Raw genomic sequence first — 21538 nt, 5'->3', positions numbered from 1 at the left:
CCTGCCCTCCAAAACAGTCAATTTGCAACAGTGTCTTTTGCATTCATCACTTATCTTGCTCTTGATTACCGAATTTAGAAGACAGGGCCATTTCTTTTTCAGGTCACAGTTTTACTCCCTTCAGCACTCAAGAGCAATCATTAACTGTAAAAGCCCACACAATCCTCATGTTGATGGTAGAAATCTCTGTTATTTTATTGCTATTAAATTCTTAATGGGGATCTCAGATAGCTGGCGAATAGGACTGGTGATGTCCTGCATAGTCATCCTGATTCAGGGAATTGAACCCCCCTCCCTAGGTGGTGTTCTGCCATAGAAATGGATGGATGAGGTGGCAAATGCAAGCCTGGGTGCCTGGTACTCCTGGAGGAGAAGTTTAAAAAATATATTGTACAAGCACAAAACACTGAGGTCTTATTTATAGCCTTCTTGATTTACAATAGTAAGGCTTGGACCAAAAAAAAAAATATGGCGGGTGTTTTATGGAGGTATCCCAACCTTGAGACACAGCATCACATATCATGGTGTCTGCTTCTAGAATTATAGAGAAACTGGAAATTGCTTACTGCATGTGTCTGAGCTTCTGAACTCTAGGCTTCTGGCCAAATGTAGATGAGAAGCTCTGGTAAGGTGATATAAGCTCTGGGCTGGCTTTGTTTAGAAATCTAGAGTCAAACATGATTGTCTGTGTTGATGTTCCAGAGGTTGGGCCCCTCTGTGGTCACCAGTTCTGGACAAAAAAGGGCAACATGGTGAAGTGGGGGCATCAGGATGTGGAGGTGATGGCAGGCAGATGAGTGTACCTCACCCAAGACTTGGGAGTGTGAAGGAGGAAGGCTGAGTGAGTGGGGGAGAAGATGGAGGCGTTAGAACAGAGTGAGACTGAAAACCCAAAGGGTTAAAGTAGACTACTCCTCGGAGTCCCAGAACAGATTAATCAATCATTTCGTGCAACTATTTCTACTAAATGAGGATGATACGGACTGATCAGCCAAAGAACAACTGTTGAAGAGAACCATAAAAACTCGACATTGCTAAAAATGGCTGCTATCAACTCAAATTCTACACATGTCGACTTCTCTCCCTCTCGGCCCATAGTTCTTTTCATTTCCAATTGAGAAGTAATAGTGAATAATCTAGTAGCTGCAACAGAAGTCATGCAGATAAACACAACAAATTGGCCAGCCCACAATTTATTGATTTTTAAATAAACTAGCGGGCTTCCCAGCTACAAATTCAGCTCTAAACGGGTAGTAAAATAAAGCAAAAATCATCACTCTGAACTTCTGTCCCTCCTAGGTTTTTGTTACTGGACAAAGAATAATTGTCAGTGACCCATCACTGCTTTATATCCTCATCAATCCAATTAATAATTGTCCTGCTCCCTGCTCTGCTCAAACTTGAGCCATTATTTTGTACCAAGCACGTTATCTACAGCTGCCTTGGAAGCAAACACCCATTTTGACAATAGCAACAAGCACCTTCATTATTATTCAAGACTCAACCTTAGGAATATGATCAATGCTCTTTTACCTCAGGGAAGAAAGTTCTCAGAGCAAAATGTTTGTAGTCAAGGAAGGGAACAGTTCCAAAACTATCAACCACATCCAATTTATCCATCTGCAGCTCAGCAAAGCCTGCAAAACAGAATCCCAAGAGCAATATTTTAACTCAACAAACAATGGATAAGATCTTCTGCTGTTTTGTCTAACACGGAGTATGACCTTGGTTTTCATTAAAGACGAAACAATAGATAATTACTTGGTTGGCTGCAGAGCAGAGCTGAAATAAAACACAAAGCCAGGCCTAGACCCTGCTGTTCAGATGTCTTCTATTATACAAACAGTTCTCATTACTGTGGCCAGCTCCATTTAAGGGTAAAAAAGAAAAAAATGATTAAAAAAAGGCTTGTTTTTCTACAAATAAAATTTTGGAGCCTACCGTCACGTATCTCTTTCCGGAGCTCGCTCTCCAGGAGCTCCAACTGTTGGCTCTGTTTGCGACTCAGCTCCTTCGATTTGTGTCTGGTCACCCCCACGGCCGCTGAGGAGACAGACATCCAGCATCAGATTGACATGTTAACTCAAAAAACAAACAGGAAAACCAAACCAACCTTGACATTTCTTTTAGAGAGAGAGAGAGACAGGAAGAGAGAGAAAGAATAGCATTTAAGAGATGGAATTTATCAAAAGGAACATTCCCAGCAAGGGGTCACTCTGAGGAGGAAGATGCTAAAATGCAGCAGGAAAACACAGAACTACCCACCTTAATAGTAAAAACTAAATCAAATAACCTTCACTTGTAACCAAAGATCCCAGCTGGCTGAAAAGTAATGAAATGAGCCAAGTTTCCCTACAGCCATAGGCCACGTATATTGTTCCATTCTTTTTTTTTAATGTTTCTAAACATCCCTGGAGAAATAAAGTGGAGCTGCAATTGTAGAAGGAAACCACAGATCGACGGCGAGCTATATAAGTCAAAGTTGCATAGATCAAATTGGGTGACATGGTGAGCCGTCCACAATGAGCCCCTGGATCTGGGACATTGCTTCTTTCCCCATTTCATCTGGTTTCTAACTGTGCTGCAGAGAAGCGCACTGAACAGGTTTGGTGCTCAGTCCACGTCCCTGCTCTACCAATTATGAGCTGTGTGACCTCTGGTAAGTTCCTTAGCATCTCTGTGGCTGGCTGCCTCATCTGTCAAAGTGCTGGCCTCATCCTGACGTTGACAGGATTATAAGGAGTAACTCACAGAAAGCATTCAGGAGTTGTATTTTAAAAACAATACCCAACAACTGTCGGCTACACCCTTATTCTGGAAAGGGTTTCCTCCTTTAACAGAAACTTCATGATAAAAGGATCCCACTACCAGTCGATGTGAGTGATGCAGGAGGAAACAAAACTCAATACAGTTCTCCACAAAGTCAACAGCGTCAATCATAACATGCATTGTGTATCTTCAAAATAAGGATGGGACACGCAGTGATTTCCAAATTTATGTGACGACGGAACCCCTTTTTCTAGGAGTGTGACTTGGGGTTACAGTTCCTCAGGCCACACTTTGGGCAACGCTGGCTCAGGGAGTGAGGCAGCCACGTCCATCAAGCAGTGGGAATTTCATGGCTGACACCTCCAGGGGAAGCCACAGTGGAGAGGTTTTGCAGGTGGCAGGCCTCAGCCGGGTGTGCTTCATGTTTTCACTAACGATGTGACCAATGAGCTAAGATATTTGTACACTTCACATCTGTTCCAGCTGCTGGTGACACATGGTGCCCAGGAATCACGGTAAGAAGGAGATGAGAGTTCTTTTTTTTAAATTTTTTAATGTTCATTCATTTTTGAGAGAGAGAGAGAGAGAGAGAGAGCGTGAGTGCGGGAGGGAACAGAGAGTGAGGGGGACACAGAAGCCGAAGCAGGCTCCAGGCTCTGAGCTGTCCACCCAGAGCCCAATTTGGGGCTCGAACTCACAAGCCGTGAGATCATGACCCGAGCCAAAGTTGGACACTTAACCAACTGAGCCACCCAGGAGCCCCGTGGAAGGGGATGAGAGTTTTAAAGGGCTTTGCAGATGCTGATGAAGCCAAAAGCCATGTGTCAAACTGAGCCCCCTTCACTGTCAAGAGCATAAACAATCTCTACAACAAACTGAGAGGAGTGATGAGTCACAAGAGCACAGGAAGAGATCAGAGGTTTCTAGTAAGTCACCAAGTAGAGGTGACTCTATGGTGAGACTGTTCTATCTACTGCTGCTTCACACTGGCGGAGTCTCAAATAGAGCTCAGCGTTTAGAAGTATTCTTACTTGAAGCGAGTACCAGCCAGGACCTTATTAAAATATCAAGCCCAATTCTGGATTCCCGATATATAATAGGGGTGGACAACTGGGGGCGAAGCACTAGAAAATAGCTGAAATGATCAACAGGGCAAAATAGGGTCTTTGCAAAATGAGTTCATTCCATTGGGTGAGTTCATCACACACGGGAGTCCTTCCCTCACTGGACTCAGAACCAGCTGGGAGAAAGGGCCAGGCCTTAACTCATTCTCTCCAGCTCCAGAGACTTGCGCAGTGGGTGCTCAGTAGACACAAGGTAAATGGACGGAGGGATGGATGAAGGAATGAAGGAGTGCATGGAAGGAAAGAAACATTGGCAACTATTAACAGAAGGTGTCAGAAAGGCAATGCGTGTGCTAAATCAAGGAGTGCGCCGCGCTTAGTCGGTGTCGGAGAGTTCTGTTTCTAAGAAGGACGAGAGGACACAGATTTTAGACGAAAAGCAGCTCAGAACCAGGCCACACACTACACGACTACAGGGACCAGGTACACAGATGAGTCACGTGGCCCAGGTGGCGAGACTGTGGCAAAACCCCAGTGACCACATGCCCTCTCTCAAGGCGTAGCTACTACTCAGCTCCAGTAACTGGAGCTATGGACACGTGGAGACCCAATGATCCGGGTCTTTCAAATTTTCAAAAGATTGTTTAAAAAATGTGAATCATTTAATTATTTTTTTAAAGTTGAAGTATAGCTGGCATACAAGGACACTGGTTTCAGGTGCACAACGTAGGTGACTCACCTAATTTTAAGCAAACAAAACAGACTGGCAGCCAGTGAGCAACCACCATGGATCTCTGTGCTTGGATGAGCCTTGGGACACTTGAATAGATGGTGCGGATCACACTTCTAAATTTATTTTTATTATTTTGAGAGAGATATAGAGAGCAAGTCGGGGAGGGGCAGAGAGAGAGGGAGAAAGACTACCAAGCAGGCTCCGTACTATCAGTGCGGAGCCTGACGTGGGGCTCGAACTCAAGAACTGTGAGATCATAACCTGAGCCAAAATCAAGAGTCGGACACTTAACGGACTGAGCTACCCAGGTGCCCCAGTACAGACCACACTCCTAACACACAGTTCCGCCAGGAAACGCAGAGCTGGGGTGGGAGCAGGGGCTGGTGACTGGCGAGGTGAGAGGCAGGAGGAGATGACTAGATCTTGAAAGTCCAGAATGCCAGAGCAACTCTGAAGGAGTAACGTAAATGGGCCATTCATCATCACAGTTCACAATATTGGGGAAGTGGAGTGGACTATATTTCTCGAGCACCAAGATACCATCTTCGTAATCCAGCTTTGTATTAATAAGGCATACTGAAAAAAATGTCTAGAAAGCCCTCAACATGTACCTATTATTCTTTCCCCAAAGTTGTGATTTGGGTTTTCATCCATTAATACTTAATTGAAGCAAACAGCCCCTGAAAGCTGAGAGTCTGCCGCCTGATGAGACGCCTCAGGGAGTCATTTCTCTGACAAAATCAAACAGGACACTTACCAAAAATGACAATCACGAGCAAGACGGGAAGCACAATCAGGAAATACCAAGTGGTGGGAACTGTTTCCTGCTCAACATAGAGCTCTAAGTTTCCCAGTTTGACCTGATGAGACAGAGTGTCATTAGACTCAGTTGAGTTGGGTGCCATATTTATATACACCCTTTTTCCTCCAAATCATTTTCCCCAAGATGCAAAAAGAGGTGACGAGCTAGGTAGGATATATGAATTCAAGTCCCACCGCGGGCAGATTAGCTATGTGATCTTGAGCACATTGAGAACATTCACTGTGCCTCAGTTTCCAGATATGCCAGTTGAGGTACACTGGACTACACCTGGAGATTTTAGAATTTAGTCCTCTTTGCCATAGGGGTTTAACTTAACCATCCGATCCTTACTTTCCTCATCTTTAAAATGAGATGTGGGGTTGTCTCTTCGTAAGTTTGTCACGAAGACTAAATGCACTTTATCATTTAAGTAGGCTCACGGCAGTCCTGCTCAAAACTCTCCAGTGGCTTCCCAGAGCTCAAGACCAAGCCCTTGCTATGGCCCACAAGGTCCTAATCATCTTTTACCTCTTCCTGCTCCCTCCATTAACTCTACAGCCTTCTGGAATATTCCCCTTGCTCAGTCTGCTCTAGCCACACTGGCCTCCTCGTAGTTCCTCAAATGCACCAGGCAGACTCCAGACTCAAGACCTTTGCAGCTTGCAGTTCCATCTATCTAGAACCCTCCACACCCCAGAGAACCCATGGCTCATTCTCTCTCCTCCTTGAGGTCCTTACTCAAATGTTATCTTTCCAGAGAGACCTTCTCTGCCCACCATTGTAAAACTTGCATCACTGCCCGCTGCTTCATTTTTCCCAATGGTGATCACCACCACCTAACACATTTTTAAATTATTTCCTTCACTACATGACTCTTCAGGTAATGTCCACAAAGACAGAATTTTGGGGTCTGTTTTCCTCTCTGCTGTGTCCCCATCTCAGTATAGGCACTCTGGAACCATTTCATGAACAAAGAATACTAGCACCGTTCTTCTCAACCAATGTGACATGTGGGAGCACTTGTAATCTCAGTTGGTGCTCTTGATTTATAATAATTACTACCCTCTTTACCATACAGATGGACAAAGGGAGGCTCAGCAAAACCAAGTGACCTACCCAAGGCCACACAGCTATTAGCCGGTGCAGCTGGAACATGAACACATCTTTTTTTTTTTTTTTTGGCTTCCAGTCTGATGTTCTTTTTCCTTGACCTTTATTCAATATTTATGACTACAGGTCATAAAGCATTTTTTTTTTTTTTGGGATAGACTGTGAAGAGCCTCATATGGCATGAACACCATAAAGACAGACTTCTAATATGTTTCCTCTCCCAAGGGTCTCACATCTTTATTGTGGGACATAAATATAACCGTGATGGGACCCTCAAATATGTCGGGGAGAGATGAATTGCAAGTGTGCCTTTGTGGTGGAGGAAGTGGCCCACGACACATAGATTATCTGGTCTCCATCAGAATCTAATGCTGCTTTGAGCATGCTGGGAATCTGCTAAGACATGTCACTGCCACATTTGGGGAAAGAATGACAGCTCATTCGTCAGTGGTCTAGAGATTCCGCCTGCAGATGCTACAGTCCAAATGCATGGCTAGAACAAAAGCTATCAAGACTCATTAGTATTATAGACAATGGTGTGTTCAATGCTTTGACATTCCAATAGGCACATGGATGGATTCTGCCAGCTATTTTGTAGGAATTATGCTTGTGCTCGCAATACAAGCTTTGTTTATCTGCTATTTAAAGTGAAGATCTAAAGATCCACGGCAGATTCCACTCTGGCTTCTGTTTAACCAAGGAACTGCCCCAACTGAGGTAAAACCAATAGGTAGGGCTGGCAGATGACTCACACGGACTTTCTTGGAAGAGGTGTCAATGCTGTTTGCGTTCGTGATGCCTTTAATTTTGCAAAGGATGATGGTGAGATCTTGATTTCTAGTAATATTTTCGAAACTGCAATTTAATTGCTTATTTTCCCCATGGAAGAGGGTGATTTCAATGTCTGTCTTGGAGATGTTGAAGTCATCGTTTTCTTTCTGTGAAGAGCAAAGAGGAGATGGAGAAATCAGGGCGCACGAGGGAACCCACAGACACGAGCACACCTTGCCAGTCGCGAAGGGCAGGGGGCGCATCCCACCCGAGATAAGTGAGAAACATACTTGAATTTTCACTTCCAATTCTGTGTCCCCCTCGGGTTCGACCCGACACCCTGTGAACCTGGGGTCCTCAAGATACTGCAAGCTCCCACAGTCCAAGTAGGTCTCCTGGACTCTCAGCTTCACGGTGACGTTGGCCCGCGCTTTCGAACCCTTGAAGCTGGGGGCTGAAAACCTGCAGGAAGTCGCCATACAATATTCGGAGACCTGACGGAGGAGAAAAGAGCAGTTTAACAACTTTGTCACTGAGTCCTAGCCCTAGGATTTAGGAGAGAGGCGACCCAGACAACTGAATGGCTTTGTGCTTCCAATGTCTCATCTACGAAATGGGGACAGTGAAACCACCTCCCCCCTCACAGGGCTGAATTAACCCAAAATCAAATTAAATGAGATGAGGGCCTGTTAAACGAGATGGGGGTTAAATTAAAGGAGATTACATGTGCAAACATGCTTAGAATAGTGCCTGGCACACAGTAGGTACTCAACGAATGCTAGCTCCTATCACTGTGGACATTACTAGTGATAATGAAAGCAGCCAGGAGGTTATGCAATGGAAAAAGGGTGCACAGGAAGAAGGAGGCTAGAGAAAGAGGAAGACTTTGCACCAAAGGGTCTGTGCGCGCTGCGAGCCCTCAAGGCGTGTTGTGAAATGTGGGCAGGGAGGGGACTGTCCTCCAGTGAGGCCATGTACACTACCGACTGCATCGCTCCTTGTGGAGGAGCCTTCAGCGACACTTAGCAGAAATCACTGGCCGCAAGGAGGCAAAGCCTTTGCAGATCTAATGAGAAGTAGGGGAAAACAAAAGCAAAAGGGACAACGTGACCCCCCCATGAAAATGCAGAGCATGAAGACTGGAAACAACGCAGAAAGTGTGGCCTGCTTTACAGGTTTATTTATACAAAACATAAATACGGTCATTTTTAGGTGTGCAGAGAGACGGGCAGAGAAAGTTGCTGGAAAAGAGACTGGTAAAGGTTTTAAAGAAGAACAATAATATGGGGCGCCTGGGTGGTTCAGTCAGTGGAGCGTCCAACCCTTTATTTCAGCTCAGGTCATGATCTCTTGGGTCATGGGTTCGAGCCCTGCGTCGGGCTCTGTGCTGACAGTGCAGAGCCTGCTTGGGATTCTCTCTCTCCCTCTCTCTCTGCCCCCTCCCCTAGTTCACATTCTCTCTCTCTCTCAAAATAAATAAGTAAACATTTATAAAAAAAAAAAAATAAGGAAGAGCAATAAAGGCCGCTTGGCTGGCTCAGTCCATGAATCATGCAACTCCTGATCTCAGGGTTGTGAGTTCGACCCCACGTTAGGTGTAGAGAGGACTTAAAAATCAAATCTTAAAAAAAGGGGGCAATAAAACTTGTGAAAAAAAATTTGCTAGGTGACAAGCTTTCCTGTTTGTTATTTACTTTCTAATATTGCAGTTGAAAAGAGAGGGTAGGGGGCGCCTGGGTGGCGCAGTCGGTTAAGCGTCCGACTTCAGCCAGGTCACGATCTCGCGGTCCGGGAGTTCGAGCCCCGCGCCGGGCTCTGGGCTGATGGCTCAGAGCCTGGAGCCTGTTTCCGACTCTGTGTCTCCCTCTCTCTCTGCCCCTCCCCCGTTCATGCTCTGTCTCTCTCTGTCCGAAAAATAAATAAACGTTGAAAAAAAAAAAGAAAAAAATAAAAAAAAAAGAAAAGACAGGGTAGGACGAGGCCATAGGTGGGAAGATCTGATGCAAAGATCTGGACAAACAAAACCCCCTTCCCCTTGAACCCCTCTCCAAATTCCAGCCCTAGATCTGTTGTTCACACTTCTGGCAATATTATGAAACAAAAAAAAATGGTGCGTGTGTCCACATCACGGAGACGTGGCCCGGAATCAGATACGAGGCAAGGCCCGGAACTGGCTCTGGCTATGTCAGGACGTGGATGCGTGTATGACAGGGACGTAAGGAAGACTCGGGAAGGCCATCTGCACCTAGGCCTGAACCCATACTGGTCGCAAACAGGGCCAGGTCTGTGGCGTGGGCAGACCTTCCAGCTGTGGCAGGAAGTGGTCAGGCAGGAGAGGCTGCTACCTTCACATGTCTCATTAAGGAAGGAGAGAAAGTGGGAGAGAGCATCTGAGAAGTAAATTAGAAGTACACTCAGAGGCCCCAACCTAGATCTGAGCAATCCATCATTTTGTGTGACGAGGCCCGTGTGTGACTTGTGGCGGTGGGAGAACTGGACAAGGGCCAGAGACCAGACCCCCTGTGTGGGGAAATGCAAAGTCAGAGGAGGCGAGGTCGGAAGGAACGGGACCAAACCAGACCATGGCAGGAGCAGGAGTACATGACAAGATTTCTGGGGGCTCACGCAGGTCACTTGGCCTCCGAACCACGGCTTTCTCAGTACGATGGGAACCCTGCCACCACGTCTGCACAAAAATGCTATTCTTCTAGATATCTCGCCTTCACCCCTCACAAGGCATGGTCACACACAGTCCTAAACGTGGTCGTGTTAAATTGCCTCCCTGCAAAGCCCACGTGGAGGAAATGGAAGGCCTTGTCGTCCCAGGCTCGTTCCTCTCTCCTCTGTGCCACAATTGGAAATACTCAACCACAAGGAGAGGGTCTTATTATTTCCATTATGGCCCAGATGGTGTATACCATCCAACAGGAAAAAGCTTGTAATATCACAAAGGCACAGAAATAAAAGATATTTCCCAGTAGATGTTAGTGTGATGAAAACAAAATCATCCTTGAAAATTACTATTATTACAAGGTAGCTGAAGACTTACATTTATGTTTCCTTTTAACTCATGTGAAATGATTAAGTTGTCAATTACGTCAAAATTTCTGCCCAGGATGGTTATATTTTGACCACCACTGCAAAGAAAAAAGCAACAATAGGAGTTTCATAGTAAACATACAGGAATTTTGCATTTATGAGCAAATCTACCATTTTATTCACACATTAAACCCGGTTATATTTAGAGCCAAGTAATACATTTTAATTTCAAATGCAGGACGATTATAGACATCTTTTAATGACACTGACCACAAATGCGTAGTTTTCAAGATACATAAATATAAAAATTCAGGTCAGATCTGGTTTTAATTCTAGGAAAATGCCCAAATTCTTTAACAGAATTTTGAGTCTTATTATATCATGTTGCCACATCTAATCAGATCATCAGCTGTACCTTGAAAAGGTTTCACTAAACAGAATTTTGTTTGATTGCTGTTTAATCTATATTAAGATCCTTCAATCTAACAATTTTCAAAATCAAACTCCCAACCTACCAATTATACTTTATTTAGGGAGATAGGGAACATTTTGGACAAGGTAAAATTATAAATGACATTAAAACTATAAATTCCCATTTGGTAGACCATATAAATAACAGCTACGTTCCCTCTCTCCAAAACCAAGCCAAATGATTTCACATATTCTCAGCACATAATCACATATAAGCAAAGTGGTCATTAGATATGAAATAAACAGCTGTCCCCAGCTCCGGCTGCCCTCACACCCCCATTCATGTAGGTCATTCCAGGGGACAGGAGCCTGGGAAGGTCAGCTCTGTTCACCAGCCGGGCCCAGGATGACAAGACCGGGAGGTGAGCCTGGGCAGGCCAATTTGTGTAGGGCAGAAGGAAGACATTAAGCCCTGAACCTCCAGTCACAAGGTGGGGGGGGAAGGGTCGAGTTGGCCTCATGCCAGCCTGTCGTCGTTACTAGAAAACGTGCTCTGCCAATGGCCAGACTGCCGAGCCACATTCTTGGCCAGGCAGACCTCAGAGACGCAGGCACAGAATATCACAGGTGACTGGACATTAAGAAGCCTCACACAATCACTATGTTTGCATCTGAAGCTACTGTTATATGTCGACTATACCTCAATTAAAAAATAATAAGGAAGCCTGATTTTATGGCAAAGCAGAACACTGGTGGTTCAGAACACCGCAGCCTGGACCCAGACGGCCTGGGAGCCCAGGCAGGTTGTTTGAATGCTCTATGCTCGGTTTCCCCATCTGCTAAAGGGGCTATTCCTTCGGTGAGGATTAACTGAACTACTAGATACACCACACAAGGCGTGTGGGGACTGTCACCTCAAGGCTCGCTTTGACTGATAGGAAGGATTTAGACCCAGAGCAGGGAGTGCAATGCTAGAGGCTTGGTTGGGGAATTTCCATTTTTCTCGTGCCACTGTCAGAGGCACAAGTGTTGACGTCCTGACCCCCTAGTCCCTTGGAATGGGGCTGCATGTGGAGATAGGTTCTTTCGAGAGGTAATTAAGATGAAATGAGATCACGGGGGTGGGCCCTAATCCAATAATCTGACTGGTGACCTTATAAAAAGAGATTAGGACACAGACAGTCACAGAGGGAAAACCATGTGACGGTACAAGGAGGTGACCATGTCTCCACAAGCCAAGAGAACAGGCCTCAGAAGAAACCAACCCTGACATCCACTTCTGACTTAATCTTAAGTAACAATACTATACGAGAAGCGTTTTTCTCCTGCGCTTTTTCTTTCTTTAAAAAAAAAAAAAAAAAAAGTTTATCTATAGTTTCATCTCGACAGTACTTTGAAAACTAGTTTCATGCTGTGTTGGTGAAATATCTTATTATGAAAACTATCGTCAGGGTCATATTCCAAATCTGAATGTGAATTTAAAATTCAACGAGTCAGAGGACTGTTTTTATTTTACTTTTTTAATATATAGGAGTCATCTGGAAGAGTTTATTTTAGAATGTCAATCTCTCTCAGGGAGTATCTTCGAAATGTAGATACTGCTTTTCATTTCGATAGCTCCCGATATCTCCTCAAATAATTCAAAACAGTGTACCCAAACCATTATGAAATGAAAGATGGAAGAGAGAAGCTCAGTGTCATGGGCAGGAGCGAGGCGTGGTACCTTTGTATCAGAAAGGTAGGCTAAGAATGGATGCCACAATTCAAAGACCATTGTGAAAGGCAAAAGATCATACAACCTGAAGAGAAACCAGAGTGCGAGCAAACGTTTTAGCCGTGAGTTTCCTGGCAGCCACAGCTCAGAGTAAAGCAGGACGTGCTCCCAGTATTCACGGTGACAGTAGGAAGCAATCTGCTGGTCAGGAATATGTTTGGTTTCTAGGAATAAATCCTAAGGGGAATTCCGGGAGAGGAATTTAGATAGGACTATTATTTCTGTATTTATTTGTGGAAAACCCATGATCTTTACGCACATGGCCCCTTTAAACACACTGACAGAAAGACAGGAGTCTAGAAAGCACCTGATCCAGGTGGTGGCAGGATATATGAGGGAGCAGTGAGGCAGAGCAATATATGACAAGGGTCCCACAGATGTACAGTTCCCGCCATCGAATTGGATACACACATCCTTCATTTCTTTTCGGCTTGACGGTAGAGAGAATTTCATATGGGTGTCATTTAGCACGTGGCTGACCTGTATTCTAGAAAGGGGCAGAAAAACAACTCGTAAGTGACACAGACACGGAGCACAGTTGTGTGCCGAACATGACGGCGTACGAATTTTACTTGAACCGCAACAGTTCACAAACTATCAGAACAGCCGCACGTAAGTGCGGGTTCATCAGGGGCCACTTACCACGGTGGGGATCATCTGGGGCAGGGTTCCTCTTTCTTTTTTCATTTGTATGTTTTTATTTGCAAATGTCCCTTAGAAGTGGGGAAAGGAGATGTAACCAGTTCCCTTAAGAAGTCCTATCAGTGGAACATGGGCTGTGCAGGGTTTCCTGTTAACGTTGTTGGGTTTGAGAATGGCACGGTCCTTATCTGTGAGAGACATACACTGAAGTAGGTATGTGTCAAGGGATATGGTGTCTGGGAGGTGCTTTTAAAACCTCCAGCTACCCATGCTCCCCTCCTCTCCAAAAATGAAACCAGACTGGCAAGATGTTGGCAAGTTTGGAAGCTGGAGGACGGGTACGGAGAGGTTCACCGCGCTCTTGTCTCTTGGGTATGCTTGGAAATTTCCACAAGGAAAAGCGTAAGAAAAAAGAAGTCCCAGTTAGACGGTAGAAGGGGAGAACTCCGCCCCAGGCAGAGATGGGGATTCTGCCATTCTAAGAACAGAGTGCCCGTGACCAAAGTCCATGCCAAGAGCGCAGGGATCTCAGGGTCAATCAGCACCAGAGCCGAGCTGCCTCCCAAGGAGGTCTAGACGAGAAATTAGTTGGGAATATCCTGGGTGCTCCTGACATCCACAGGGCATGCCCTTGATGCCCCTCGGGAGTCAAAGCAGAGTCTTCTACAACATTCCCTCTGTAACCTGCACTTCCTTAGTACATCATGTCTACAATGACCCTCTAAAGCAAAAGATCACTAAGACTGGGTTGTGCTGAATAATTCTCAGCATGATTATGCTACGTGCGAATCTACTGTTACTACTTATAGGATATGCACATGATTATTAACATTAATGCACATATCCTTTAAGTAGTAATAATAGATCCTAACATAAGGCGAATTCAAAAAGCATCTGAGTCAGTGTGCATTTACACTATGTGAGATTTACATCCTAAGCTTTACATTCAGAGCAAAGCTCTAGGAAATTCATCGTAAAATGGCTAATCATTAAAATTCAAACTTGTTTATAAATTTTGGAAGGAGAGAGGTGGAAATGGGGGTCATTCCACTATTATCCTCGTATTTTTCCCTTCAGAATAATTAGGCGTTTGAAAAATACCATATTAAAGGAGTGTGGGATTACGGCATGAACTCAGATATAGGATTAACCGGGTATTATGTTTACTGCTTGTGAACTTGGGTTCACCACTCTGATGTGGTTACTGAAATGCTACATGCAGAAAGGTCTCTGAGTCGTTTAATTGAATAACTGCAGTATCTCAAGACACATTCGGAATTGAAATGAGAGCATAAAGAGTCAAAAATAGGGAAACGCTCTGAAAACCGGCTTATTTGCCAGTGAAGGTGATTGCCTTTCAGTGAACACACAGGTGTCTAACTTCACAGATTTCAACACAAAATGAAAGATTTGCGCAGGAAGGTATTTAGCCAGGATCAACGGTACCAAAACACCTATGCCGCATAGATACAGCCGCTAATGTGTGCTTGATAATTCTGGTAAATGGCAAAACAGAGTGGAGCTACCAACGAACAGCTTTCTCCATCAAGATGACAGACATCCTAAATTTACTGTTAGGAGGGGAAGAGGATGGCAGTTATATGCAGCAAATGAATTAAAACAGAAAATTCAGTAAATAAGTGTGGCAGATTAAAATGCTGTGCAAATCTGTTTTAGTAGTTAAAACCCAAAACACCATGCTTCAGCAGATTGTCTTTGATGCATTCCCATGATGAGAATGAGCCCAGTATTCTACTTCATATAAACTGCAATGTCTTCTAACTTCAAATCAACCCAAACTTACAAAAGCTAGCAAGCAGAAAACTCAAATTATCTGTTGTGTTATTATTATTACATCTCTTTTGGGGGTAAGATTTGCACAAGGGTGTCAGTGAGACGTGGAAATTTTTTTTTTTTTCTCTCTCCAGGTTTCGTTGAAAGGACAAGTTAGGGGGAAAGAAGTCATAGAAATAATGATGGTCAAATGGTACACTGACCAGATATCTGTGTTGGGGTGTTTGGTATTTTTTTTTTTAAACTACTAATATATGTTCCATTTAGTTATTAGTTGAGACTGAGACCAATCCAGTAAAGAGAAGGCTACAAGGAATAATAGAACATGCCAGAACGTTTCTTTTTTCAGCTTTGGGTAATACATCGGAAGAGCTGTCATAGTTTTCCATCAGATTCCTAAGTATGCAACTATTTTTCTAAGTGCATCAGCTTCAAGATGATGTCTGTTACTCAAAATACTTGATTCTGGTAATGGAAATGAATCAAGACCTCAAAGAGGCAACATCCTGAAATTAGTGGGTTCTGAGGCTTTGGGGGCTTAGAGGGGACAGATTTTCTCACAGTTAGCTTCCAAAGTGGTGTTTAAATTATTCTACTTATTAAATTATGTGATAACAAATATGTAGATGAACTGCCCACTTTGGCACATGGCAATACTTTGAAAAGATTATAATCACAACGATACTCTTTTGGCGTAAGTGAAAGCTTTTTACTATATTACCAAGGATAAATTACTATGATTTCAACTCACACGTCCTTATCACAAGTACTGGTTCCTTTCAGGATCATTGTAATGTTGGATGCCTGGCTAAAGTTTGCTCCCGTGACGATCACGTTACTTTTCCCTAAAGTTGATATTTTCCGTGGCTCGATGGACTTAACGTAGAAGACCTGTTGGAAATAAAGATTAACACACAAGATCAAAGCGAAGAAGTGGCATTGTTCCAAAAAACCTGTTTACGCGCTGCAGTTCGAAGAAATCACTGGGAAATTACGACATTTTGCAAACACAAGCAGACAGTGTTTAATGAAATCAATGAATTCAAGGAAGAGTGCTGAAGATTCATGTCTCTCAACATGCGACAGCATGAGGTCAAACCAATTAGTCTTTGTCTCACAAGACAGTTGAAAATGCAGTTGAAGAGTCTGACATTCTGTCTGAAGAGTGAGATCTCACTGGTGTCTCAAACATGCTCACGGCCTCTGGAGGCTCACAATATAACAAAATGAAGAAAAAGACAAGGAATCCACTGATGATAGGCCAACAAGAGTTATCATTAAGCTGGAAGAAATGTTATTCTGGATAAATTTAATTCCCAAGAAAGCAGTGTCTATTTTTTTTCAGTTTTTTTTTTTCCCCCAGTTAGGCTATTTGAATCAAGGGGTATACTGCAGGGGAAAACCTCCAGAAATCAACTTGTTCAGTCACCTAATACCAAGTACTTGGATCCCAAACCACTGTGGTCAACAGTTTCCTCTCCACGGCACCCATTATAACCTTTATCAGGTCTTTCTTTATCACGAAAATTTCCCATGCGATAACCTGCTCCCTGAGGCCCCATATCATGTAGACTTTTGCACCTTACTTCTTTCCTTGCAAAGCCTGATTAAATTCTCCTTAAAAAGAGTGGGGGGGGGGCTTTATTTGCTGGTAGGAATCACTTTCCTTTCAAAGACAAGACAATCGTGATTTCTTTCACTTTTCTTCTCCAGATGTCACCATCTCTCATTTTGATCATTCTGTTATTCTTTGTACAGACCACTCCCCAGCACATCTGTATTCTTCTATAATATGGTGACTAAAACAGGACAGAAAAATTCTCTCCGGCCAATATAAAATACAGATCTTCAGCACCAGTGCATTTCATAGTCACACTCTTGACATTTGAAGACAACCCCCAAGTCCAGAGACGCATAATCACGTGAAATCTGGCTAAGCCACAGATGCCAACTGTAGCCACGTAGAGGCTAAAATCTAGGAGGAAGCCGCTATGGCACTGGGAGAGCATCAGTTGTGCCCAACGCCTGTCTACCGCCTGCTTCTTGAAGCAGCCTCATATTCTCTGCTCCTTTATATGTGTAATGCTCATCATGATGGACTTGCCGGGCTGTTTGGGCTGCCCCTTCTGCTGCGAGGGATGTTTTATTCTGTTCTTCAGCAAACACACGTGCTATATGGTAGAGCAGTCACCATCGCTCATTATCACTATGGATTGGTTCTGCAGGTTGAGGTAAATTCATCGTTAATGTCATCACAGCCATGATGTAAGGTGACAGAGAATTGATTTCGGTGGCAGAATTTATTTTAATCACTTAGTAGAGGACTTTAGTCCCATATTTATAGAATCATGAAGGGTCTGAAAGGGTCACTTTAATTATTCTGTTATACTTGACTGCCTTTTATGGGGGAAATTATCTGCATGAGTGGTACTTGGAATGGGGGGATTAGCAAAGACTTCAAGATAAATCCCTTGCAAATGTCAAGTGTGTGCTATATAGCAGAAGGCTTACTCTTCGCTCTGACATGGTGACAGCTAAGTGAACAAGTATTTATTGAACACGTACAGGGTCCCTAGAACAGTGCTAGGTGTTTGCCTGTAGCAAGCCAAATCCAGTCCATCGCCTGCCTTCGGATGGCCCGTGAAAAAAATGTCAAAGAAGTAATAATGTTCCATGACATGTGAGAATACATGAATTCTGATATTAGTGTCCACAAAGAAAGTTTTTCTGGATCACAGCCACACCTGTTCATTTACGTACTGCCTGCGGCTGCATTCACACTACAGGCACAGAATAGTTGTGGCAGGGGCCGCGGGGCTCCCAAAGCCTAAACCATTCACTGTCTGGCTCTTTGTAGAAAAAAATGTGCCAACCCTTGCACAGTACAAGTCCACTGCCCTTCTTAAGGAGGCAAGATGGGACTGTGTTTCGTTTTGTTTTATGTGAATCCCAACGAAGACTCACATACACATCCAAGTCGGCCGAGAGCCCCACGTTTCTTTCCGGACAGCCCTTCTGGATTCCTGTGTTTCTACTGTGATATCTCCTCAAGCAAGATGTTCGAACACCCCCAAGTAAATGCTACTTCTCTACTCTCAGGAGAGGATAAAAAGAGCCTTATAACTAATGTAAAAAATATTTTCAGGGGGTTATATTTTGCTCCTTAAATGGTTCTGTAAACACCATCAGAAGACCCACCACGTTGCCTTATTAACTTCTTATTTCTCCCTGAGTAGAGACAGCCCTGCTACTTCAAAAGGATTTTATTTTTAAACCTTATTGTTTAGAGAAGTTTCCATTGGCTGTCTACGATGAAATCCAGCCCGGTCTGTCTCTTGAAAGCCGATGCTTCCAGTCTATTTGCAAAGAGGGTCCGATTAGTTGTCCTTTGTTTGCTTGGAGAACCTCTCTTAATGTTAATAAGTGAGTTAAAGAGCCACCAAGAGGACCTCATCAAATCAACTGTGCAGGTGTACAAGGAAAAAAAGAAAACGAGAGGGTAGCTATATGGCTGTCCTGTATGCCTGCAACAATTCTTAGAAATATAACATTTTCTATTTTTACTACTAAAGGTTTTTGAAAATCCTCTACAGACAGAAGGCAAAGAATGATCTCCCGACAAATGTTTCACACGCTTACTGTAGATCTATTTTGTATTTTAATCAAGAGTTAATTTCACAGCCTGGCGTGAAGCAGCGGGCCCAGGAGCTGACACACAGAAGGGGTTAATTTAAAAACACAATCTAGTTTGATCCGAAAAGACACTTCCTTAAAGCCTTACAGTGAGATCCTGCCCTCATCTTAGGTCCAAGAATTTCCATATGTCAAATCAAAATGCCTCTGACAGCAACCTTCACAACCTGTGTTGTCCAGCGATTAACCTCAGAATAGTCTACTTCCTGTCAGCTACATTTTAAAGACATAAGAGTTATTTCTAAATGGCTGCCCAACTGTAAATTATTTAACAAGGTCCTACGAACCTGGTCGCTCATGAGTTTAGATCACTCCCTATTTTGTATATGAGAGCACATTAGAAACTGGTTACAGAATACCCGGCTATTTTTATTTTTTGAAAACAAAGTCATTCTAAGATATTGGAAACAGCACAACCACTAAGAAATAGTTATTTCTGAAAAGGTCTAAGAGGATTGCTTCTGACAGTAAGAGTACTTTTTTTGTGAAGTCTGACGTCAACACAATTCAAATTACCATGACATTAATGGAGAAAATACTGCTATGATTGAAAAGAATATGGGAAAGAGGTGCATTAGGAAGGCTCAGTTTATTAAGACCAAATTGTACTCTATTAATCTGTTTAAAAAAAAAAAATCTGAATATAGCAAAGCTCTCTGTAGGCCTGGACCTGAATCGACACTCAGTAAAACGTCTCTCAGAGTTTCACTGGTGAAATTAGTTCAAACAGGACCGCATAAAAAGTCACATGGATTCAAAACCAGCTGGAAATCTGAAACCAAAGGACATTAGAGAGATGAAAGGTAGCACAACTAATTAAAGGAAAGTGTCCTGTAGGGCCCTACAGGGGTGAATATTTGGTTCGGAATTATTTAACATCTTTATTAATGACTGAGAAGGATGGAAGTAATGTATTCATGAAATGTATAAATTGAAAAGAGCAGTGACCGGCAGCGGTGATGGGCAAAGTATAAAAGGAGGTGAGACATGGAAAGAAAATCCAACGCCACCAAAGAAAAATTAGAGCACTAGATAGAACAACATGGTCCTCTGTCTGCTTTGCTCGGCCCCCAGGTGAACGCTCCTTCATGGGGTCCCCAGTAGAGGCCCCAGGAAACTTGGGACGTAACCTCCAGTTGGTCCCAGGAAGGACCAAGGGTCAGAACGGCAACTGAGATGGCCCTTGTGAAGGTCCTGTGCTGAGAGATCAAGGCTCATTTCTCTGACCCGGGGACCCTGAGGTGGGGCCGCCAAGGCCACTCCACAAAGGCGTCACTCTTGGCCACTGAACTTTTTGAATGTGGCAACGCAGAACTGGGCTGGGTGACCGGGACTCCAAGACCAGGGCAGGTAACTCCTCCCCTCCACAGAGACCCCTGACTGCGAATTAGGCTCAGCCACTCCAAATCCACCCCTCTGCTGAGTTTCCAGTCAGCACGTGGTTCTTGCTGCTCCACTCTCCTACGGGCCTCAGTTTCCCATCTTGAGCCTCTTCTCCTCTCCCCGTCCTGGAGAGGATACCAGCCTGGCCTGGGTCTGAATCCTCCACTCTGACCACACCCTGACCTCCCCTCCCCTCTGGAGGCTTCGATACTAATACACTGCCTTCATAGCCGGTCGCCCCACCCATGTCGGCACCACCGATGCCAAGAGAAGCCAATGTTAATTTTCTCCCTTCCAGATTGACCTTTTCCATCAATACATCATTTAATACTTGTTTATATTCAATTGAGGTCATACAATGGAGAGTAGTGGTTAAAGTGGTTAAAGTCTGGAGTCAGACTGCCTGGGTTCAAATCTCTTGCCTATTATTTACTACCTACTTACCCTCTATAAGCCAACATTTCTTCATCTATAAAATGGGAAAAAATAGGTCCATTGTGAGGCTTACAGAAACAGATATTCTGAGCTCAGGATATAGCATCGGCTCAACAAATACAGGCCACCACTATTTAATTTAGTACGTTCTGGAACTCCTTCTTACATCTTCTTCTGATGTACATACGCACTCAACTGCTTCATGAAAATGAATTTTACTTCCTCCAAAATATTAGAAGTTCTACAGTGTAAGCTCCTTGAGGACACACATTGTGATCACTTGTCTAGCACACAGGTGATCAATAAACACATTTTATTAAAAAAAGGTTTTTTATGTTTTATTTATTTTTGAGTGAAAGCAAGAGACAGACAGAGAGAGAGACAGAGCTCGAGCAGAGGAGGGGAGAGAGAGAGAGACACAGAATCCGAAGCAGGCTCCAGGCTCTGAGCTGTCAGCACAGAGCCCCATGTGGGGCTCGAACTCCCGAGCTGTGAGATCGTGACCTGAGCCGAAGTCAGACGCTCAACCGACTGTACCACCCAGGTGCCCCTCAACAACCACATTTTAAATGCACGGGTACATGAACAATTGCAAGTGAATCCCACAGCGCCTCGCACGTGCTACGCCCATAGAAGCTACTCCACAAGGTCTATATTAAACTTAATTTCACTTTTAGAGGCAAGGTCTCTGCAAGAGTCAGTGTGGATTACCTGTGAGAAATTAAAACTCACATTCAGAGGTGGAGGAGGATAAGAAGAGGTGGTACAAGGAAGAAAAAGTAAGAACCACGTGAACGTAAATCCCCCAAGAACAGGAGACGTGGCTTCGTAGGGCGTATTTCCACCCTAGAGAGACAAGCACACTGCAAGGAATAACACATATTACAGCCACACTGTATCATCGATCTTCACATCCTTTCTCTGAGAACAGGAAAGAGAGGGCAGCCACCTCTTCTCACAGCAGGTGGAGGCACCAGATAGAAGACTGTTTAAGGAAAGGAAGGAAAAGAGGTGAGTGCCGGGCGACAGGGCCAACCGTCTGAGACAGACCAGCCTTCAGAGCCGAAAATACTTCCCATCCAAAGGGCAAACCCAGGGTTTTGAGTTCATTTCCCTCT

At 44.0% G+C, this 21538-nt stretch overlaps 1 protein-coding gene across 1 annotated transcript in view; it reads right to left on the bottom strand.

Moving 5' to 3' along the window:
• The window catches only part of PLXNC1 (plexin C1), a 149021-nt gene that overhangs the window by 48687 nt on the left and 78796 nt on the right, over positions 1–21538 (bottom strand). Inside the window, exons 10-17 of the mRNA XM_030323379.1 lie at positions 15661–15800; positions 12781–12960; positions 10299–10386; positions 7540–7743; positions 7231–7416; positions 5324–5426; positions 1942–2043; positions 1534–1637 (exon numbers count right to left, since the gene is read on the bottom strand). Of these exons, the coding sequence (XP_030179239.1) occupies positions 1534–1637; positions 1942–2043; positions 5324–5426; positions 7231–7416; positions 7540–7743; positions 10299–10386; positions 12781–12960; positions 15661–15800 (1107 nt within the window). The remainder of the gene's footprint in view (positions 1–1533; positions 1638–1941; positions 2044–5323; positions 5427–7230; positions 7417–7539; positions 7744–10298; positions 10387–12780; positions 12961–15660; positions 15801–21538) is intronic.

This window comes from Lynx canadensis, chromosome B4 (assembly GCF_007474595.2).
Source record: "Lynx canadensis isolate LIC74 chromosome B4, mLynCan4.pri.v2, whole genome shotgun sequence".
In the NCBI taxonomy this organism is placed as follows: Eukaryota; Metazoa; Chordata; class Mammalia; order Carnivora; family Felidae; genus Lynx; species Lynx canadensis.
This window is presented reverse-complemented; position numbering and strand designations above follow the sequence as displayed.